General features: G+C 47.4%; 1 protein-coding gene across 3 annotated transcripts; it reads left to right on the top strand.

The window, feature by feature from the left end:
• The first annotated feature begins 6,484 nt into the window (after positions 1-6,484).
• On the top strand, positions 6,485-20,212 carry LOC135461198 (olfactory receptor 6E1-like). Of its 3 annotated transcripts, XM_064738188.1 has the most exons (3): positions 16,147-16,316; positions 16,806-17,237; positions 17,658-20,212. In XM_064738188.1, the coding sequence occupies exon 3, from the start codon at positions 17,676-17,678 to the stop codon at positions 18,618-18,620; it is 945 nt and encodes a 314-aa protein (XP_064594258.1). In that variant the 5' UTR covers positions 16,147-16,316; positions 16,806-17,237; positions 17,658-17,675; the 3' UTR covers positions 18,621-20,212. The 3 variants fall into 3 exon arrangements, with proteins under 3 accessions (XP_064594259.1, XP_064594260.1, XP_064594258.1); XM_064738189.1 differs by lacking the exons at positions 16,147-16,316; positions 16,806-17,237 and adding an exon at positions 6,485-6,560; XM_064738190.1 differs by lacking the exons at positions 16,147-16,316; positions 16,806-17,237 and adding an exon at positions 6,508-6,560 and having other exon boundaries at positions 17,655-20,212.
• Positions 20,213-21,595: the final 1,383 nt, after the last annotated feature.

The following is a 21,595-nucleotide window of genomic DNA, read 5'->3' as shown; positions in this document are numbered from 1 at the left end:
TACTTGTTCCACTCATATGTCTCCCTCTGCAATCTACTTGTTCCACTCCTCTCTCCCTCTTTCTCAATCTATTAGCCCCGTCCTCTCACCATCTAATCACATACTAAATTGCCTGCTACCAACCCCTCCAAGGAAATTGAACCTATTCATTCACTCCCTTTCTCAGTCTCCCTACTGAGTAAATCCCTCCTGCCCAAGGACCTTCCCACAGGTGCCTGGACCAGGGATCCCCTCCTTCCCCCTGGGTCAAACCCTCCCGGGGTCCCCACTCATTCACTTTTCTTTCGCTTCCCTCCTTTTCCGGCCGGTCTCCTCACAGAGAACACGAAAACGCGGTACTGGGAGGTCCCAACCACTTCGGGGGTCCGAGACTGCCCAGCCCCCATCTCAAACACTCCACACACACTCACACACACATACAGCCGCCCCCCGACCCAAAACCCCGTGATACTCACAGCCTCCTTTTCTCACGAGGGTCTTAGTGCACAAAGCAGTTTTCTATGGGTACTCTCTCTCCTACAAGCCGGCACTCTGATGGGAGCCTCTCCTGCGCGCTTCCAATAACTAATTTGCTTATGCGTTATTGTAAAAGGAACTCTCTTTTCCCAAGGGAGAGTGGTCTAGCCTTGGGACCACTTAAAAGTCTGGTGGGGAGTTCCTTCCCAGAAGCTATCCACCTCCCCGGAGTTAAAAGAGTTCCCGGGTATCGGCACCAAAATTGTTATGTTTGCCCAATTATCTCATCATTAAAAAGAACCAAACAATAATAAAAGTAGTAACAATTTTAATGAAATAATTAAGAAAATATATATATAAATCAGGGATAATTTGGTTCAAATAATAGCGCATAAGCAAAAACAACCGCGGGGTACGGAGTGCAGGGTTCAATGACCCTTGCCACTTCACGTACAAGCTTGCCAAGTGAAAATCACCCCTTATATGCCATGTGTCAATGCCATCTCCTCCTATTTTCGGTTCGTCACTTTTCTGTCTCCGCCTTCATTACCACCTTTACCACGCATGCGCCACCACTCGGTTTGGTGGTCGCACAAGTCTTTGGGGGTCGTCACTGATGAAGGCCCTGTAGTCTTCTTCGTTGTCCTTTAATTCACCTTTGGGTTACACATGCGCACCAAGCCAGTACAATGTAAGCCAAGACTAACGTATCACTGCATCTACATATCAAAGCAATAAGTCCCTTATAATTAGCATTTTCTTGGACCCAACCAGGTTCTTGGTCATTTTTAGCAACTTTATCTTCAGCTTCTTTCCTGTGGTCCTTGAGAACATCTGCTGGGAAGGGGGGGTGGGTGGAGCCCCTCCTTTCCCTCTCTTCTTTGGCATTACAACTTTTAACTATTAACTGTTTTATTATTCTCAAATATTAATTACTGTATCAATATTGATTACTGTTTCAATTTTTATCAGCACGAATCATACCTATTTATCACACCAGGGAGACAATTCATAGGATGTTGGGAATTTAGCTGCTAAGGACTGGAAAATTACAAAACCGTGGCTAGTTCCAAGTCCTGCACCTGTGTTGATAGCATGTCCTTGGGCCTAGCTGTAGTGTGATAACAAACAGTGAAAGAGACATGAGAAAAGAGAGATGTAACCCCTAAAGAATGAGGATGAGTTAATGCTATAGTTTAACCAATAGATTGCTTGGCTTACAGAATATTCATAAGCTTATTGTTTGCTGTATAAGTGTTTGATACTTTTTTCAATAAACTGGACCAGATGGACCTGAGGGACCGGGACCGGACCGGACCTGAGGGGCCTGTGATGAACCAACTGGTGTCCTGGTCCCCTTCCTTCGACATAATGGTGACCCTGAACGCTGACCCCTCTCGTCTCGACTAAAAGAAAAAGGGCGAGAGAGCACGCCACGGTCAAGGAAGTTGGAGCTGGGTCTCGTACGCAGCCGAGATGGTGCCGGACCTTTGAAGCACCCTTGGGGTTCACATCGGTGACTCAAGCCACCCACGTGCTGCCGGAGCCTGGAAAGCTGCAAGAGCGCTCGCGAAAAATAAAAAGAGGTATGAAAAAGGCAAGCAGCATATAAGTTATTAGCCGCGTATCTAGAATGGCGAGAAATAAAGGGGATAAATTTGTTATTAGCCTACGGATACGCTGAAGAAATTTTCCTTAACCCCCATACGGTCTATGAACTTTCAGAACGGAGAAAATCTGGGGATATACTGTGGGAAGCAGTGTTAGAAGATGATAAAACAGCAAAGAAACTGAGCCACCCATGGCAAGTGATACACCACACACTGCTTCAGCATATTTCTGAATGCAAGGCAGTAGCCGCGGCTCGGGACGCCTGCCAGGCTGTCCTACTCTAAACTCGGCATGGGCGCAGCGGCGGTAGCGCAGCCGCGGGGGGCCGCGGCGGAAGCCGAGCCCAGCGCCCCGGGAGCCGCCGCAGGAGCCGAGAGAGGCGGGGGCCGCGCCGCACCCAGCGCGGAGGAAGCCGAGCCGAGCAGCTGCGGGGGGAGCGCCCCGACCAGCGGTGGCTGCAGCGGAGCCAGCCTGCCGGCGCATCTTGCGAAACAGAGCCCAGCGCGGGGGGGGGCTCACCCGCTCCGAAGCTTCAGTTAAACAGCCGAAAAAATATGACTCTTGTCAACAAAAGAAAGATTCCTACTGCAATTAAGAGACCAGTGATAATAAACAAACGACACCAAGGACCATTGCGCCAGCGTTTCTCACCTAAGTGTTAAAAGGGACTTTTGTTTTTTCTAACAGACTTTAGACATCAGAAACCCAAAATAACTTAGTTAGTAGAACATCAAACTCCAAAACTGTATTTTGAAAAATTTAAAAATGTTAAAAACAAGTTAAAGTGGTTATAAAAGTGACATATAATAAGTGTATTTTTGTATTTTTTAAGCTTTGTTTAGATGTGATAAATGTAAAAGCAAATACTGAATTCAAAAGAGTTTTTCTACAGCTATACCTTAAACAGTGTTTTATTCCAGTGGTATGCAATGTAGCTTTGCTGTTTTTTAAGAGAAAATGTTTTTTATATAGCTTTATAATAGACTTGTGGAGTTAAAAATAAATACACACAATGAAAAAAGAACTTAGAGGAAAAATTAAAAAATGAAAAACCCAGAGTTTTTTGATGACATGGTTTTAGCTCAAGCCCTGAAAGCTAAATTAGGAGTGATTAAAAAAAAAATAGTTTTGGTATAGATTAAAAGTTTTATTGAATTATTAATATAGAAGGCAATGCATGATATAATTGTTTTTAAATAAGAATTGTTTCCTTTCTTTGAATCCAAAGAAAATGTTTGTTTTTTAAAGTGGTGCTTCCTACTCCAAAGCCACTTTAAAAAACATAATAATAATATAAATAAAATAATAAAATATAAAATAAATAATAAAATAAAATAATAAAATAATAATAATAAAATAAAATAATAATAAAAATATAAAAAATTTGAAATAATTAATAATTTAAAATTTTAGTTAATAAAGGCATGGTTTTTAAAAGCATGTGATTAACAAAAACATACAGCATTTGATATTCTTTTTGAGATATCACTTGCTTTTTATTATGATTACAAACAAACAAACTTTTGTTGACCAAAAGTTTTCTGTTAAATTTAAAATTATATTAAATATAAATTAAATAAATTTTTCAATCAGCTAATTTTTGTTAAAACTAAGTTTAAATAATGTTAAATTCTGTTAAGTTAAAATATTTAAAGTTAAAATATTTTAAATCTAAATATTATTAAATTTAAATAATGTTAGATAGGTTTATGTTTTTATGATAGGCATTTGTTTTATGACTTGTGTGTAGAGTGTTATTGTGAACATCAGAGAAACTTTAGTTAAAAAAGACAACCAGAATCTGCTGTTTGAGAATAGAAAGCAAACTTTCTTTAGCTTATTTTTATGAATTATATTAGCACACCTGTGTTTTGTTTAAGCTTTGTAGCACATAGAATTCTTTTTTATATTTGTTGTATTGTATGTTCTGTAATTAGCGATAGCCTCTTTGGTTTGTTTTCCTGGCTTAAATCTTTTGTAAGAGAGAAACCTTGCTAGATGAAAATACTGTTTAGTTGTTAAAATTGCCTATTCTTGTGTTGCAAAGAGTGTGACAGCCCATAGAACTTTTTTTTTTTAAAAATAAAAACAGGGGAGATGTTGGGAATTTAGCTGCTAAAAAATGGAAAAGTACAAAACCATGGCTAATTCCAAGTCCTGCACCTGTGTTGATAGCATGTCCTTGGGACTAGCTGTGGTATAATAACAAACAGTGAAAGAGACATGAGAAAAGAGAGATGTAACCCCTAAGGAATGAGGAAGAGTTCATGGTATATAGTTTAACCAATAGATTGCTTGGCTTACAGAATATTCATTAGCTTATTATTTGCTGTATAAGTGTTTGATACTTTCTTCAATAAACTGGACCAGAAGGACCTGAGGGACCGGGACCAGACCGGACCTGAAGGGCCTGTGATGAACCAACTGGTGTCCTGGTCCCCTTCCTTCGACATAGCCCTAATATTTATACATGTGGAGAATTGAGCTCTATCTTTAACATCCTATTTTCCCCAGAATAGACTCGATTAATATGAACTGCAGGAATGAAAATTTGGGAGGGAGAAAACCAGCCCTGGCCCCCAGGTGACCAAAAAAATGGCTTGAGTGGAGCCTGACTGGGACCCTAATCAAGAAGAGGGGAGAAGCAATATGACAGATTATAGGTCCCTGATGACCAGAGGGATAAAAGAATCAGTCCCTAAAGGGAGTAATACCAGGTTAGCGTTTGACAGCAACGAGGAATAAGATGAGACCCCAGCAACATGGCTTAATAGGCTAAAGCAAAACTTCCAGATTTACTCTGATGTTGACCCAGACAGCCCAGAAGGCCAATCTCGGGTTGCCTGCAGTCAGGGATGACCCTGAGAATCCTTTTTTCCCAGCCTGGTGTTTTGAAGGAGTCTGAATTCTTCGGCTCTGGTTTCCAAGGTTCTTTATTGTTTCTTATCTATAAAATTTTTTTCTCTGGCCTGCCAGAGGTCAGACAGAGGCACACTCCCTGCCCCTGGGCTGGTGTCTACGTTTTATACTATGAACTATGTGTACTTTATTTATCATTATTTTCCAGCACCTAAAGACACATAGCAGGGGACTTTCAGTATTAACCAAAACAAATGCACCTTTTATTGAGTGCCCAAAGCACATGTAACAGAAGGATTAGGAAGGAGATAAAGGACAGAGAGAGAGAGAGAGAAAGGAGGGTTGGGTGAGGGGAGTAGCTACCAACAGCGAGATGAAATCCTCGTGGTCAGGCCAATAGATCCATATTGTCACATCAGGGAGAGTCTCAAAGTCTTTGGTTAGCTCAGGGCTCTTTTATAATCTACTGCTGGGAGGGGAGCAGGATGGCACATGGAGGGCACAGTGGAGAATAAATCCATTGGGAACAGGCACAAACAGCCCAGTTCTGAGCAGCACAAACCGGCACCAGCAGTGAGCAGGGCCCGTTGTTTCAGGACTGGTTCCTATGGGAAACCTCCTGCTTCCCATGGCAGACATCCCGCTCCAGACAGGCCAGCACCCCTGGGTTAGAATTTGAAGGGTCTCATCTCAGTCCTTGGGGAGGGCTTCAATCTCCGTCCTTGACGGCGGCTGTGAGGCAGATGAGGGATCTTTGGATCGTCTCTTACAGACTGACATCCTTAAACATAAAAAATGTATGCAACTTCCCATAAACATAAAATGCAATGAATTAATAAATGATAATTATTTTTTCTGATTTAGAATAGCATTATTCTATATTTGTATTGCCATATTTTATATTTATATTTAAAAAATCCATACATTCTTAGCAATCAAAAAATTTATTGGTCACTGGTGCTATGAAACACAATTCCCTTCGTTGATTCATTAACCGGTGTTGGCTATAATTTTCTCCTTTTTTATGATAATTAGTTCTATTTCAAATGCTTTTGTGATCATATAATTTTCACAGACAGGGTAAAAGGGGCCACTTTGGGGTCCATGGAGACATTTCTGGGACACATTTGGGGCAGTTTCAGGTCTGGGGAGGGAATTCAGAGAGAACTTGAGGATCTGGAGAACACTTGGGGCAGCCGGGTGGGCACTTGGAGGGGGACTCAGGGATTCCGAAGGACAGTTCAGGGTCAGGGGCAGCACTTGGGGGTCCAGGGGGGCCCTTGGAGGTCAGGGAGGGGAATTTGGGGCCTTTCGGGATCTGGGCGGGCCCTTGAGGGGCTCGAACGGGGCTCTATGGGGTGCCGGGGGTGATGGGAGTTGTAGGCGAGGGTATCCTAGGGTTACCGGGGCCGCGGAGCATCACAGAAGTTCAAAGCGCAGCTGCAATGGCTCTCAGTAGGGCGCGGGGCATGAAGGGAGATGAAGTCCAGGCTAAGATAGCGCCGGACATCCGCCGCGGAGCATGCTGGGAGCTGTAGTCCCGGAAGTGGCTCGAACGCTTTGTTTGGGAGTCCGGGAAGGCTCTGGGGGGAGACTCCTGCGTCCGAGCCGCGACTTGAGATCCTCGGGGGAACGTAAGCGGTTCGAGAGAACTTGCGGGGAGTTCGAGGACCTCTAACGAGGTTCTTTAGGGCGGGGGCACGGCAGGAGTTTTAGGCGCAGGACTGTGTTCTGAGGGGCTCTGGGGCCGCGGGGGAGGAGAGGAGATGAATTCCCAGAAGTGGCTGTACCGGGCATCTGTGAGGTTGGGAGCACTCAGGGGGTGCAGAGACGCTTTTGGGGGGTCCCGAATGGGTGCTGAGGGGGCACTGAGGGATCCTGGAGGGTCTGGGAGACACTTATGGGACAGATGGGGGCGCGTGCCGGGGTTTCTGTGGAGCGCGGGGCATGACGGGCGTTGTAGTCCCGGCTTCAACGAGACTCAAACGGTCCGCGGAGCATCATGGGAGTTGTAGGCAAAAATAAAATATGGCACCGACATCGGGCACCGCCCTCAGGGCTCCGGTCCGTACGCTGATTGGCTGCTGGAAGCGATGGGCGGGAGCCTCAGAAAATGGTATGCAGTGGAGGTGGGAACAGCCAAATCACCCTCCTCCAGTCCCTCCAAGTACAGCCGAGTTCATTCCCAGCACAGACCACTATAACCCCAGTAAAGCCTAGTTCATCCCAAGTAGAACACAGTACAATGCAGTGCCCCTCCAATCCCTCCCAGTACAGCCCAGTCCCTCCCAATGCACCTGAGTTCATTCCTAGTTGTTCCCAGTTCCCCCCCAATGTCATCCACAGAATCCCCAGTGTCCCAGTTAGTCCCAGTCCTCCCCGGTGTCACTCCCACTATGTCCCAGTGTCTCCCACAGCATTCCCCGTGTCTCCAGTGTCACTCCCAGTATGTCCTAGTCTCTCCCACAGCATTCCCAGTGTTCCCAGTATGTCCCAGTCCTCCCCAGTGTCACTCCCAGCATGTCCCAGTGTCTCCCACAGTGTTCCCAGTGTCCCCAGTATGTCCCAGTCCTCCCCAGTGTTTCCAAGGACAGTTTCATTTCTCACGGTGGCCGTGGCAGCCAAACCCAGCAGTGGGGTCAGTGCAGTGCCCATGGCCACAGCCCCTTGCAGTGGCCCAATGCAGCTTGGGCTGATGATCCACCCTCACAGCTGGCCCAGGGCAGCTCTGCAGTGCCTTTGGTGGCACCTGGGGCTGGCACACACCTGAGCAGTGTGTCTGTTTGCACTGGGGAAACTCAGCAGTTTCAGATTGCTTCAAAAAACCCCAAAAAGGGAAAACCCCTCTTAGGCTGAGTGCAGCCAGCTCTGCAAGCACAGCGGGGCCCAGGGCAGTGAGGACAGACAGGATGGGGCTGGGCAATGTGGAGCAAGGTTGTCCACACTGGGTCAGAGCTCCAGGCACAGCATCTGTGAGCAGGCCAGAGCTGCTGAGGAGAGTCCCTGGGTCAATATCAATCACAGAATGCTGCAATTGTCTCTGCTCTAAAAAGAAATAAAATAAAATAAAATACTTTATTTAAAATAGGAATGTGTATTTCTGACAAGTTCTTTAAAATCTTTCTCCATAACTGGACTGGGAAAACTTTAATTACCCTCTCAGGGCTTTGGTGTTGTTTACATCAGACGCAGTCCAAGAGAGTGTCTTCAAAAAACTTCTCAAGCACTCAAACTTAAAATGATAGACTGAAGTTTCTTGAAGTTTTAATGGGTCCCACTGAGGGACAATACTGGTGAAAGTGTCCCCAGGTTCCAGTTAGAGCAGAACACTGGAGGCAGTGATGACAGCTGGGGACAAACAAGGCAAAAGTATCTCTGGTGCTGAGCACACCTGGAAGTGGTTCAGGAATGCAAAGGGCCAAGGCCTGAGCCCCAGCCCCAGGCCAGGCAGATCCTGTCCCTCCCTCCTTGCTCAGGGCTCTTCCCGGGATGGGCACTGGCATGTGGGGATGTGCAATGGCAAGGGCAGGAGCATGGGGCGGCCCCTGCCAGGCTGCTGAGCAGGGACAAGGAGGCAATGAGGCCCCAGGCCTGCAAGGGTCACTTGTCCCCTCGTGGCCTCAGGCCCAGGCCCAGCAGCCATGGCCAAAGTGCTGCCCAAGTTGGCTCTGGCAGGGCTGTCTTGCAGCTGCTGCCCATCCCTGTGCCCTGTGCAGCCCAGGCTGTCCCACGGTGTCCCTGCCCTGTGCCTCTGTCCCTGCAGGCTGTCGGCATCTCCCGGCTGCCCCACCTGGCTGGGCCCTTCCTTTGCTGACAGCTCTGCCTCCTGCCTGTCTCTGCCTGCCCACACAGAGCCTTGGGCTGATACCAAAAGGGTTCATTCCATTTTTCCCCTGCCTGTGAACTTTCAGCTCAGGAACAAGGCATGCAGGGGCTGCTTTCCCAGCAAGGATGGTTGGTAGAGAAGAAGAAGACATCTGGCTCAAGGGTGCAGGGATAGAGAAAACAAGACCTTGTTTGTGAACTTGGGGTGGGTTTAATGCAAATGGTAAACTGTCATTCACATTTAGTGACTGTATATAAGCAACATACTGGTAGAATTCCATGTCCATGTAAGGTTAGGAGTTATCACTTCTTGGACCTCAGGCCTGAAGAAATGATTCCCTCTGAATTAGCAAATTAGTGTTAAGGAGCCTTATTCTGATACTTTGGACATTTGGTAACAGCAGAGGCTGACAGAACCAAGGACTCAGCTGTGACACTGTGGAACCCCATGGAACAACGGGTCCATTGTGATGCAGTGGAACCCCATGGAACCAAAAGTCCATTGTATCAGAGCAAGGCCGCATGGAACCCAGGAGAGCATTGCTGACAGTGTGGACGCTCATGGAGCTATGGTGTCATTGTGACAATGTGGGGCTGCATGGAACCAGTGGTCCATTGGGACACTGCAGAACCTTCTGGAATCAAGGGGATCATGTTATGCGATGGAACCTCATGGAACAAAGGATCCATGGTGACAATGCAGCGCTCAGATCATTGTTGACAGTGTGAAAGCTCCTGGAACGAAAAGTCCATTGTGGCACAGCAAAGGCTCCTGGAACAAAGGGTCCATTGTGGCTCTGTGGGGCTTCCCATAACCAAGGAGATCATTTGGGCACTGTGGGGCCTCATGGAACCACCTGGCACTGTGACACAGCGCGGCCACATGGAGCCAAGGGGCCACTGAGACACTGAGGAACCTCAGGGAACCGCAGGTCCATTGTTACACTGCAGGGCCCTGTGGAACCACTGGGACAATGGTGACACTGTGGTACTCCATGGAGTCAAGGGGCCATTCTGATTCTGCTTTGCGTCATGGAGCCAAGGGGCCACCATGACACTGCAGGGCCTTGTGGAACTAAGGCAGCCTTGTGACACTGCAGGGCCCTTGGAACCAAGGGTCCATTGGGAAATTGCAGGGTCTCATGGAACCATGGAGAACATTATGGCCCTTCAGAACCCATTGGAACCAAGGGCCCATGGTGACACCTCTGGGCCTCATGGAATCAAGGGGACGACAGTGACACTGTGGGGCTCCATGGGACAAAGGGGCTATTCTGACACTGTGGAAACAAGGAGGCCATTGCTCTGCTATGGGACATCATGGAACCAAGTGGGCCATTGTGACACAGCAAGGCCTCATGGAACCAAGGGCACAATAGTGACACTGTGCGGCTCTAAATGACAAAGGGGGGATTCTTAAAGTGCAGAACCAAGGAGACCACTGTGACCCTATGGGGCATCATGGAACCAAAAGTCCATTGTGACACAGCACAGCCTTATGGTACCATGAAGGCCATTTTCACACTTTCAGGCCTTGTGAAACCAAAGGGCCATTGTGGCACTTTGTGTCTCCATGGAACCAAGGAGTCCATTGTGACACTATGAGGCCCTGTTGGGCCAAAGGGCAGTTGTCACACTGTCTGGCACCATGGAACCAAGGAGAAAATGGTGGCACTACAGGGCCCCATGGAACTAAGGATTCTTGGAACAGTGTGGGACTCATGGAAACAAAGGTCCATTGTGATATTGTGCGGCCTCATGGAACTTAGAGGGAACAATTGTGACGCTGTGGGGCCCAGTGGAAGCAAGGGGCCAGTGTGACACAGCTGGGCCTCATGCAGGCAAGGGGCCACTGTGATTCTGAGGAGCTCAAATGAACCAAGGGGCCATTTTGACACTCTGTAGCTGTGGAGACCCTTAGAGGCATTCCTTGGGTTAGGGAGACACAAGAAGCTTCCCGCAAAAACTGTGTGACCCCATTGGCTCCTTCCCCTTATTCTGTGTTTCTCAGCCACTCCCTCCCTATTCCCCCATTGGCTCCATCTTTGTACTGCCCCCATAGCACTGATCAGCCCCTTCCTCTGGAGATACAGAAACCTGGACTCCCCCTTGGACTCCCTGCTAACAGTACAGTCACTCATGGAACCAAGGGGCTGTGGTGACACAGCAGGGCCACATGGAACCCAGGAGACCACTGACATTTAGGGACCTCATGGAACCAGAGTCCATTGTGACACTGCAGAAACAAGGAGACCATTGTTGATGCTATGGAAGCTCATGGAACCAAGCAGTCATTGTGACACTCCAGGGCCTTGTTGAACCAGGCAGACCATTGTGACACCATAGAACCTCATGGCACTGAGGGTTTATTGTGACACAGGAGGGGCCATGGAGCCCATTGTCCATTGTGACAATGCGGATCTGAGGAGACCATTGTGACATCATGGAACCTCATGGAACCAAGGAGACCATTGTGACATCATGGAACCTCATGGAACCATGGGTCCATTGTGACACAGCAAGGCCTCATGGAATCAATGAGACCATTGTGACATCATGGAACCTTGTGGAACCAAGGGTCCATTGTGACATCATGGAACCTTGTGGAACCAAGGGTCCATTGTTACAGTCCAGAGCCAAGGGGACCATGGTGACAGTACAGAACCTCACAGGACCAAGATTCCACTGTTATGCAGTGGGGCTTCATGGAACCAAGGAGCCACTGTGACACAGCAGGGCCACATGGAACCAATGGTCCATGGAAATACTGCGGATCCAAGGAGACCATGGTGATGCTGTGGAACCTCGTGAAACCAAGGAGCCATTGTGACACTGTCGGGCCCCATGGATCCAAATATTCATGGTGACACAGTGGGGCTGCTTGTGACCAATTGTCCATTGTGACACTACAGATCCAAGAGACCAGGGTGACACTCTGGCAGTTGATGGAACCAAGGGGCTGTTGTGACACACCAAGGCCTCGTGGAACCAAGGAGAGCATTGTGGCAGTGCAGAACCAAGGAGGCCATTTTGACAGTATGGAACCCAATGGAACCAAGGGTCTTTTGTTATAGAGCAGAGCCTCATGGAGCCAAGGGGCCGTTGTGAAACTGTGGGGCAAAAGGAGCCAAAGACACCACTGGTACTTGTCTCCCTGATTCTTTAAGATTTTCTAAGCCTTCTGATGTTTACATTCTTGTATTAAACTTTCTCACACACTTTCTGTAAATAACTTATTGTTTTGCATTCTTTTATGGAGGAGGAGAAATTTGATTGACTGCTGGATTGTCCACTGTCATTGGAGAGGTGGCACTGTCACCCTCCAATCCACTGTCACTTTTGGAAATCTATAAATGTTGGAGTCAGAAAATAAACTTCCCTTTTTTGCCTTGAGAACAGCAGTGTGTGTGCATTGTGTTATTTTGTGTCATATAGTGACAGATAGTGAAATCTGCTGGATAGAAACCTTGTCACACAGTTTTGAGTATTTGAAACTACATATTCTTTATTGCATACAGCATGGCAGTTATTTGGGTGATCCTTAATCCATCTGAGTGCACTGTGCATCAAGTGAGCAGTTTTTTGCAGATACACTTATTACATATTCATGAGCTATCCCCACTTCCTTTGACTTTAATTGACATAGTTGCACTCCGTATCAGAAGTCTTTATATGATTCTTTGGGGTCTGTCTCCAACATCCACTGTCCTTTTTAGATGGCTGATCCTCAACTTTTGAGTAAGGGCAATATAATTTTTATGCATAACTTCTGCTTTGTAAGCCTTGCAGAGCACAGCTGTCATCCTGCTTGTGTTTTGTGTGAGTTGCATCCTTTATCTGTTTCTCCAAGGTTGTGCTGTTCTGTTCTACTGTCCTCATCAAGTCCCCCGTTTTTCACTCAGTTCCTTATGGGCATTGGTCTCTCAATATCTGTACTTCATTTTATGGCGTAGGGCACTATAACACTGAATTGTGATGCAAGCTAAATCCATACAGCAATTACTGTGCTGACCAATTTAAACAAATGTTTTAACCAAATCTTGAGTAACCATGAAGGAAGTTTGGTCCAGATTTCTTCAAATCCCCAGGAGGTTTCATCTTGAGCTGTGCATTGAAAGAATTTTTAAACTATAATACTCTGTCTGAAAGTCAGTTCTTGAGCTTTCTGGATCAAGAGAAGAGCAGCTGCTGCTGACACCAGACAGTCCTGAATGACATTGTCTGGTTGCTGTGAAAAGTAGGCACAGCTCTGCTCCAGTCCCCAGCAACTGTGACAGCACTCCCTGTGCTGGGTTTTATCTCTCATAGGGAAACAGATCCAATGGGTCCACAGGGTCTGGGAGCCTCAAAGCAGGGCCTGCATGAGGGCTCGCTGGAGCTGTGAAAAGGCATCCCATGCCATACCAGTCCAGACTATAAAGTCCTGCTGGCCTGCCTTCAAGAGCTCACACAGAGGTTTACCCACAATTGCTGATGCATAGCTGACATCATTCCACCACCCCGAGAATTGCCTGCGACTCATCAGTCATGGCTATGGGAGTTGGCAAATTGCTTCTTTTCCTTCCTGTCCCAGCCTCCTTTGTCCATGGAGGATTTCAAATCTCAGGTAGGGTTCTGTGGTCTGGACTGTTTGTACTTTGTATCCACTGAGTCGCAGAAAATCCCGCAATGCTACAGTCTGATTCCTGCATTGCTGCAGTGGCCTCAGAATGCCATTTCCAGACTGGAACAAGACTCCAAGAGGGTTCTTGTCCTAGGGTGACGTTAAAATGCTTGTATCCCCAGTTGTCTGCTGTGTTTATGCTGGATATCATGTTCTGTGCCTTCAAGACTGGCTCTGAAAAGCAAAGTTTTGTTTTGTTATCAGCCTGCTCACTCCCCCACAGCTGGTGTGACACAGACAGTGCAGTACATAGGGCTGCTTTTGCTTTTTACTCTTGCTTTTGCTCTTGCTCCTGCTTTTGCTCTTGCTTTTGCTTTTGCTTGTTAGTTAGTTTAGCTAGGCAGTCTGAATTTTCCCTGGACTGTTTTTCTTTCCCTTTTTTGGAACCATTTGAAACTGCTCTGGACTGGGACCTGGGAAACACTAAGAGTTTGCACCTTGTGGCTGCAGCAGCTGCCCCAGCACTGCGGGGACTGAGAACAGAGCGACCATCCCCAAGAGAGACTTTCTGAATTTGTCATCTTTTCAGAGCTGTGAATGAGTTTTGTCATCCGGTATCATTTATTTTGTGTCCTGGGGGGTGCTGTGCCTGTTAAATAAACAGGTTCTTTCTACTTCTCTCTGAGGAATCCTTCCCAAACCGGTTGTGGGGTGAGGAGGAGCTGTGTAGGTTTGCTTTCTGGAGGGGCCCCCCTTTTGGAGGTTTTCTCCCAAATTTGCCCTAAACCAGGGCAGTTCTGATGTTTGCATTCCTCCAGTTCTTTGGCCACTTGGTTTCCAAATATGGTGGGGATACTTTTAAACCCCTATGGTAGAACTGGCTGAGTCAGTTGGGTTCTTCTCACTGTGTTTGGACTTTCCTGTTCAGAAGTAAATAGTTCTTGACCTTCACTACTCAAGGAGATACAGAAAAAGCCACTTTCAAATTCTATACTGTGAACCATTTTAATTTTTCACTCCATGTTGTTAGCAAGGTACAAGAATTTCCTGCTGACAGGTGTTTACCTCCTGCTGTCTCATTTATGGCTCTAGGATCCTGTATCAGCCACTAATCCTCTCCATTTGCCTTTTTAACTGGCAGAATAGGGGTATTAAATTTGGATTCATGTTCCTTCAACTGGCCTTATTTTATAAATCTTTTCACAAGAGATAATAAACCCTTACAAATTTCTTTTTTAAAAGGTATTGCTTTTGTCTTACTGGTCTTGCTCAGGGTTTCAATTTATTTCTTAGAGGCTCTGCTTTTCTGGGTTACTCGGGCACCTCTCCAGACTACCAGATTTACTGCATCCTCAAGTGATACAGATGGCAGATGGATCTTGAAGATTCTGATTTTGAAGATTGCAGTGCAAAAATAGAGGCTTCCACATAAATAAATTTTGGGGTAATAACCTGCATTTTGCCATTTAAATCTTGATTTTATCTTTCAGGTTTTCCAATAAGTCATCCAAGGAGAGGCTTTAGTAAATTGAGTAGATACAAAAACTGGGGAGTCATCCCTTGTTTTCCTAATTTAAAATCAATGAGCTGGAAAAATGGCTGAGTTTCATGATTCCCTGTTGCACCAATGATTGTTATAAAATTATTACTCAAGTTTCCTTTTGCTGTATTTAGCACAGAGTGACCAGGTCCTGTAGCCACTAAAAATTCTAACTCCTCATGGACTTCCTCCCTCCCCAGCTTAGCTGTGACCAGAGGTTCTGCTGGGAAAGAATCCTCTGGTCCCCCTCAGAGTCCATCAGTGATGGCCACAATTGGGGGGTTTTGTGTTGTAACTGCAGACAGTCCCTTTTCAAAAGCCTCTTTCTTACAATGTGCACATTGATTAACATCAAGGCTCTTTTCTTTCTTCCTCTGCTATTCTTTGATGAGCCCTCAGGGATGTAAGAGCTGAAATGAGGGATGCAGGACTCCAGGCAGCTCTCCAAAATGCAGTTTATTCCATCCAAGAGGTTACAGCAGTCCAGGGTCATGGGTGACAGAGCTGTGCCCACAGCTGTCAGCTGCAGCTGCAGGCCTGGAGACCCTTTGGTTTTGGTTACAATGCATTAGATACTCTTCTTTGCTGAGCATCTTAATACAGTAGAACCAATCTATACCTTAACTTTTACCTATAGCCTATCATAACTCCAGTAATTGCCATATTCATGTTACTGTTCTCCAATCACTAAAAGTCAGTACATTACAGTTTAAGCTAGAAGTTTTTTTTCAGTTTTCTTGCAGTGGAAAATTCTGAGACCTTTTTCCTACTTGCAACATCAGCGGGCTTGTTTGCCTGTGCTATCTTCCTGCTTGGTAAAAACATCTTCTTGTTTGAGGTGGGTTTATCCTCTACTCTAAATCATAAAAACCCCATCTAACTAACACACCCTTTGCCTCCTTGGTTATCCAGTAAGACTGGATCAGCAATTCTTTTCTTCTATATAAAAACTTGCTTCCATCTCTATTCCTTCTTTGGGTTCTACATTTAAAAATCTTTCTGCTAGGCATACATATCTATGAGACTTTCTTGTCAAACTTTCATCCTTCCCAACACAGGGAAAAGATTGAATTGTGGAATAACTCACATTGGATGAGGGCCCTTTGCAACAGAGCCTTCAACTGCATCAAATGTGGCTTCACTTAAAGCTGTTCTGATTTGTTCTATTAATCCACTTGCCCTGGGTCTTTGGAGTGTGGAAGCATCTTAAGTAATTGTGATTTGCTCAGTTTTACTCAGCTGTGCAGCAGAAGGTGCTACAGGGGTCTCTGAAGCAGTCAGAGCCTCCAGCCAGGCTGGTGATCACTGCATTTGTGCACAAGAATCAGCCTGGGCACAGCAGGATCTGCTCATCTCAAGGGCTGCCCCGAGGCCCCACCTGGAGAGCTCCAAAACATTTCAGTCCCACAGTTAATTTTGAAGGTGACTCATTTTTGCTCATTTTGGAGTTGGTTCATTTTGAGGGCTCTTGACTGAGCTCAGTCACTTGGTTTCAAGTTGATGGCCTGTCTCAGACCAGCCTCTGCTCTGCTCTGTGTGGACAATGAGATGGGAGAGTCCTTGGGCCACCCAGGGGACCGGTGACTTCAGGGCTCTGGTTGCCATCAACAGAGCTTTGTTTCACTGCTTCCCCCTCCTCTTGTCCCTGGCATTTTAAATAATTCTGTTTTCAAAGCCATCTGCTCTGCTATTCATGTCTAAAAGCAAACCAAAAAACCTGAAAGGGAAAATACCTTTTTTTTAGAAATAGCTTTATTTTAGACTTTACTAGAAAATACAGTCTTTATTGCATATATTTTTCTCATGTATCTTTCCTTAGCTGTGTATTTTGGTTTCAGAACCGAGTAACTTAATTACTTAATTAATCAGGGATTTGAGACTTGAAAAGTGAGTTTAATCTATTCCCTGCAGGCACCCAGGAGAATTTGTTGTCTCGAGGCTCTCTCTGTAACCAGTGGAGACAAGAGAACATTTGGAGGCTGGGTGCTCCCATCTGGCACACAAAACAAAAATTACAAATATCTTCCTGGCACTTTTCTCTCACTCTGCATTTGGGTTATTTGATAGCAACAGCAATGAAGGACTGCATGGGAACAGGTGCATTTTGGTGCAGACAGGAGACAGCTCAGATTGTGACACTCTGTGTGGATCCATAATAAATTCCAGTCCTCATCTGGAGTACTCAAAAACCAAGTTATACTTGGTCCCTAATCTGCCCTCCTCATTCCTTTCCTGACGAGCCAGAGAGGAAAAAGCTGTGGAAGAAAGCAGAGGCTTGCAAAAGAGATACCTGGGATTGCTTATTTTGGAATCAACAGATCCTCAGGGACTCCTGGTCCAAAGGCAAGTGCTGAAAAGTAGAAACAAGGAAGTTCAATGCACAGATTGGATGTAATTTCACAGTTTAGTGTTTGTGCTGTAGATGAGAGGTGTTTGGCACATGGGTGTGACAGATTTTGCAGTAGGTTTGTGTGAGCTGGGAATTTCCCAGGAAAGGGGGGAAATAGCCAAACACTCTTTAGAATCCTCTGTTCCGGTGAAAGAATTCTTTGGGAGTGTTTGGAAAAGGTAGAAAGAACACAATAAATCCCTAGGGTCTCTACCTGAAATGGTAAACAGAACAATCAGGATGTGAGAATTGTTTGAAGCACGATCTCTGTGCAAGACTGCAGGAAAAGAAAGAAGCAGAGAAGGAAGGATAGAAATGTTTGTCCAGACTGTGAAATTTTCCCACTTGTTTTTGCCATGTTCCTGTCTCAGCAGGATGAGCTGGAATTCAGCATGGGACCAGAAAATGAAACAGCAGTTACTGAGTTCATCCTAGAAGGTTTCCCAGAGCTGGATCCAAGGCTGCAGGTATTTTTCTCTCTGGTCCTTCTGCTCATGTACCTGACAACAGTGATGGGGAATGCAACCATCATTTTCCTCGTGTGTGTGGATCACCACCTGCAAACTCCCATGTACTTTTTCATCAGCAACCTGGCCTTCCTGGAAATCTGGTTTACATCCTCCACAAGCATCAAACTGTTTGTGATGCTGAGTTCTGGTCAGAACACTCTCTCACTAAGAAGCTGCTTTGCCCAAAACTATTTCTATTTTGCTATGGGCTGCACAGAGTTCATGCTGCTCGTTGTCATGTCTTTTGACCGCTATGTTGCCATCTGCCAACCTTTGCTCTACGCTGCCATCATGAAGCCTCAGCTCTGTGTCCGCCTGGTTGTTGCTGCTTGGGTCCTCAGCTTTGCCCTGCTGAGCTACCGGCTGCTCTTCCTCTCTGAGCTGTCCTTCTGTGGCTCCAAGATCCCCCATTTCCTTTGTGACAACTCCCCCTTGTTCAAACTGTCCTGCTCTGACACCAGCCTGCTGTGGAAAATAGACTCTGTCTTCATATCCTGTGTTGTGCTGGGTTCCTTGTGTTTGACTCTGGCATTTTACATCTGCATCCTTTTCTGTGTTCTGCATCTTCCTGCAGCCTCTGGGAGGAAGAAAGCTTTGACTACGTGTTCTTCCCATCTCATCACCTTATCCATTGCCTACGGGAGCTGCATTGCTCTCTACACACGTCCTGCAGAAGCTGTTTCCTTGAGCACCAACAGAATTGTAGCTCTGCTGAATACAGTCCTGTACCCATTCTTAAACCCCTTCATCTACAGCCTTCGGAACAAACCTGTGATCCTGGCCCTGAGCAAATCCATTGCAAGGGCAAGAACAAAGCTTTTCCCCTAACCATAGTGCATTTCTGGAAAGCCATCCCAAGAATCTGGTGTCATCTGTTACACAATAGCAGCGCCTGTGAGTGCAGCCTCCAAACAGGGCTGCCTCAGGTTAAGAGATAAGAGACTCATCTGCACACCCAAACAAGGCACCGACAATGGCAGGAGGAGAAACTCAGTTCACTCTCTGCCCTGGCTGCTCCCAGGACCATTTACTGGAGAGCCACCAGCTCATTAAGGGCCAATCTGCATAACAGAGAAGAGTTCAGAAGAACAGTGGCAAGTGACAATCCAAATTACAGCTCCTGGGCAAAGGACACCTTGTCCAGCTCCTTCCTTGGGACAGCCAGCAGCCCCAGTGTCTAGGTTTGGAATCGCAAAGTCACTGAGAGCAGGTGGGGAAGACTGGGGGGAATTGAAAGGGACTGGGAACGAACTCAGGTGTATTGGGACGGACAGGGCTGTACTGGGAGGGACAGGAGGGGGTGAATGGGCTGCTCCCGCCTCCACCGCCTCCCATTTGCCGAGGCTCCCGCCCATCACCGCCTGCAGCCATTGAGCGCCAGAGGCCGGGGCCCCGAGGGCGGTGCCTAGGGTGGGCGCCATATTTTCTGGTTTTGCCTACAACTCACATCATGCCCCGGGGCCCAATTGAGCCCCACTGCAATCGGGACTACAACGCCCGTCATGCCCCGCGCTGCACAGCCCCCCCCCCGGGATCCGCCCCATCTGTCCCATAAATGTCCCCCAGACCTTCCAGGATCCCTCAGCGCTCCCTCAGCGCCCATTAGGGAGACCTCAAAAGCGTCTCCGGACCCCCCTGAGTGCTCCCAACCCCACAGATGCCCGGTACAGCCACTTCTGGAAATTCATCTCCTCTCATCCCCCGCGGCCCCAGAGCCCATCAGAACACAGTCCCGCACCTAAAACTCCTGCCGTGCCCCACGGCCTAAAAAGCCCACTTAGAGCTCCCCGAGCTCCTCCCAAGGGCTCTCGAACCGTTTAAGTTCCCCCGAGGATCTCAAGTCGAGGGTCGGACACAAAAGTGTCCTCTAAGAGCCTTCCCGAACCCCCAAACATCGTGTTCCAGCCACTTCCGGGACTACAGCTCCCATCATGCTCCGCGGCGGATGTCCAGCGCTATCTTAGCCGGGACTTCATCTCCCATCATGCTCCGCGTTCCACCGAGAGCCATTGCAGCTGCGCTTTGAACTCCTGTGTTGCTCCGCGGCCCCTTTAAACTGTATGATACCCGCGCCTACAACTCCCATCACCCCTCGCGCCCCATAGAGCCCCGTTCGAACCCCCCCAAGGGCCCGCCCAGACCCCGAAGGGCCCCAAATTCCCCTCCCTGACCTCCAAGGGCCCCCCTGGAGCCCAAAGTGCTGCCCCTGACCCCGAACTGTCCCTGAGAATCCCTGAGTGCTCCTCCACGTGCCCACCCGGCTCCCCCAAGTGTCCTCCAAACCCTCAAGTTCTCTCTGAATTCCCTCCCCAGACCCAAAAATGCTCCGAAGGTGCTCCAGAAATGTCACAGGGGACCGCAAAATGCCGCCCCCGCCTTGACTCTGTATTATAAAATGATCTTTAAAAAGATCATTTATATCTTTATTAATATAACTAATTACCAGAAAGACAAATAAATAAACAGCTAATACAGCCTAATTAATTAATGAAGAGAATTGTGTTAATTGGAAACACTGAGAATTAATTTTCTTGGCTACTAAAATGGTATTGATTTTTTATATAAATATAAAAACTAGGTAATAAAAAAAAATACTCTTGTTATAAATACAAATAAATATATAAATGATAAAGTATTAACACTAAATAATGTGTTACACAATAAAAATAAATTAATAAATTGCATTAACATTTTTGGATGTTTTGGGATCTCAGTTCAAGGGGGCGATGGTGAGGCTGGGGGTGAGGAGCAGGTTGTCCAAAAGGGCCCAGCATGAAGGGGCTCATTCTTCTCTGTGCCCAGACCTCCTGAGGAGACATTCAGCATGAAGATCATTGGGAAATATTTCTGTCACCTCTTCAATGATCTGAAAAATAAAAAAATGTACCCTTGATTAAAAAACAATCATGAGATGCACTTTGGAATCTCCCTCTTGAAGAGAACTCCAAACTGACTCCAATCACTTTACAAGCCCTGGAGACTCAAAGGCAATGGAAAGGAGACAAAGAGCTCCTGAGGGCTTTCTGTATTTTTATCAGCACCATGGTGGATCTGGGGCTGGGTCCAGGAGCCTCAAGAATGGAGAGAAGGATGAAGAAGCTGCTCAAGGAGTCAGCAGCAAAACTTCAAGTGCCTTGGAGCATGGCTGGGCCCCAGGGAGGGCAGGGAGTGCCAAAGGCTCCCCAGGGCCTGGTGAGAGCAGGTCCTTGAGGCCAGGATTGCAGGGAGCCCAAGGCTCTGAGCAGGGAACTGCAATGCTGAGCAAGGCCTGGCTTGGCTGCAGGAAGCAGAAAGGCCAAGCCCTGAGCCCAGCCTGGGCCAGCAGGGCCTGTCCCTCATGGCTGCCTCGGGGCTCTTGGTGGGCCAGGGGGATGTGAGGGGCAGCAAGGACAAACGGCATCAACCTGCAGCCCCTGCCAGCCTCCCCAGGGAGGCCGAGGGAGAAGCAAAGTGCAGCCCCTGCCAGGAAAGTTCCTCCTGTGGGGCCTCCAGAGGCGCTGCCCGAGCCCAGGGCACAAAGGCCTGGGTGCCTGTGGCCCTGCCAGCCCTGCCCAGCCCTTGGCCATCTGTCCTGCAGGCTGTGCCCCCTGGGAGTGCTGCTCCTCTGCCCTGGCTGGCTGCACTCGCCCATCTCGCTGTGCCCCAGCATTTCTCACCCAGCATTTCTGTGCCCTCCCTGGGCTCCCTGCACCCAGCGCTGCCGGCTCCTGGCACACAGAGCCCGGCCATAGCCCAGCCTCACGCTGCTACACCTCCAGCACCAACATTCTGCCCTGCGAGGGACTTTGCTTTCTCCTCAGCTC

This window comes from Zonotrichia leucophrys, unplaced genomic scaffold (genome assembly GCF_028769735.1).
Source record: "Zonotrichia leucophrys gambelii isolate GWCS_2022_RI unplaced genomic scaffold, RI_Zleu_2.0 Scaffold_218_84236, whole genome shotgun sequence".
Lineage (NCBI taxonomy): Eukaryota > Metazoa > Chordata > Aves > Passeriformes > Passerellidae > Zonotrichia > Zonotrichia leucophrys.
This window is presented reverse-complemented; position numbering and strand designations above follow the sequence as displayed.

Coding starts and splice junctions, on each gene's coding strand:
- LOC135461198 (XM_064738189.1), top strand. CDS start 17,676: ATGGGACCAGAAAATGAAACAGCAGTTACTGAGTTCATCCTAGAAGGT.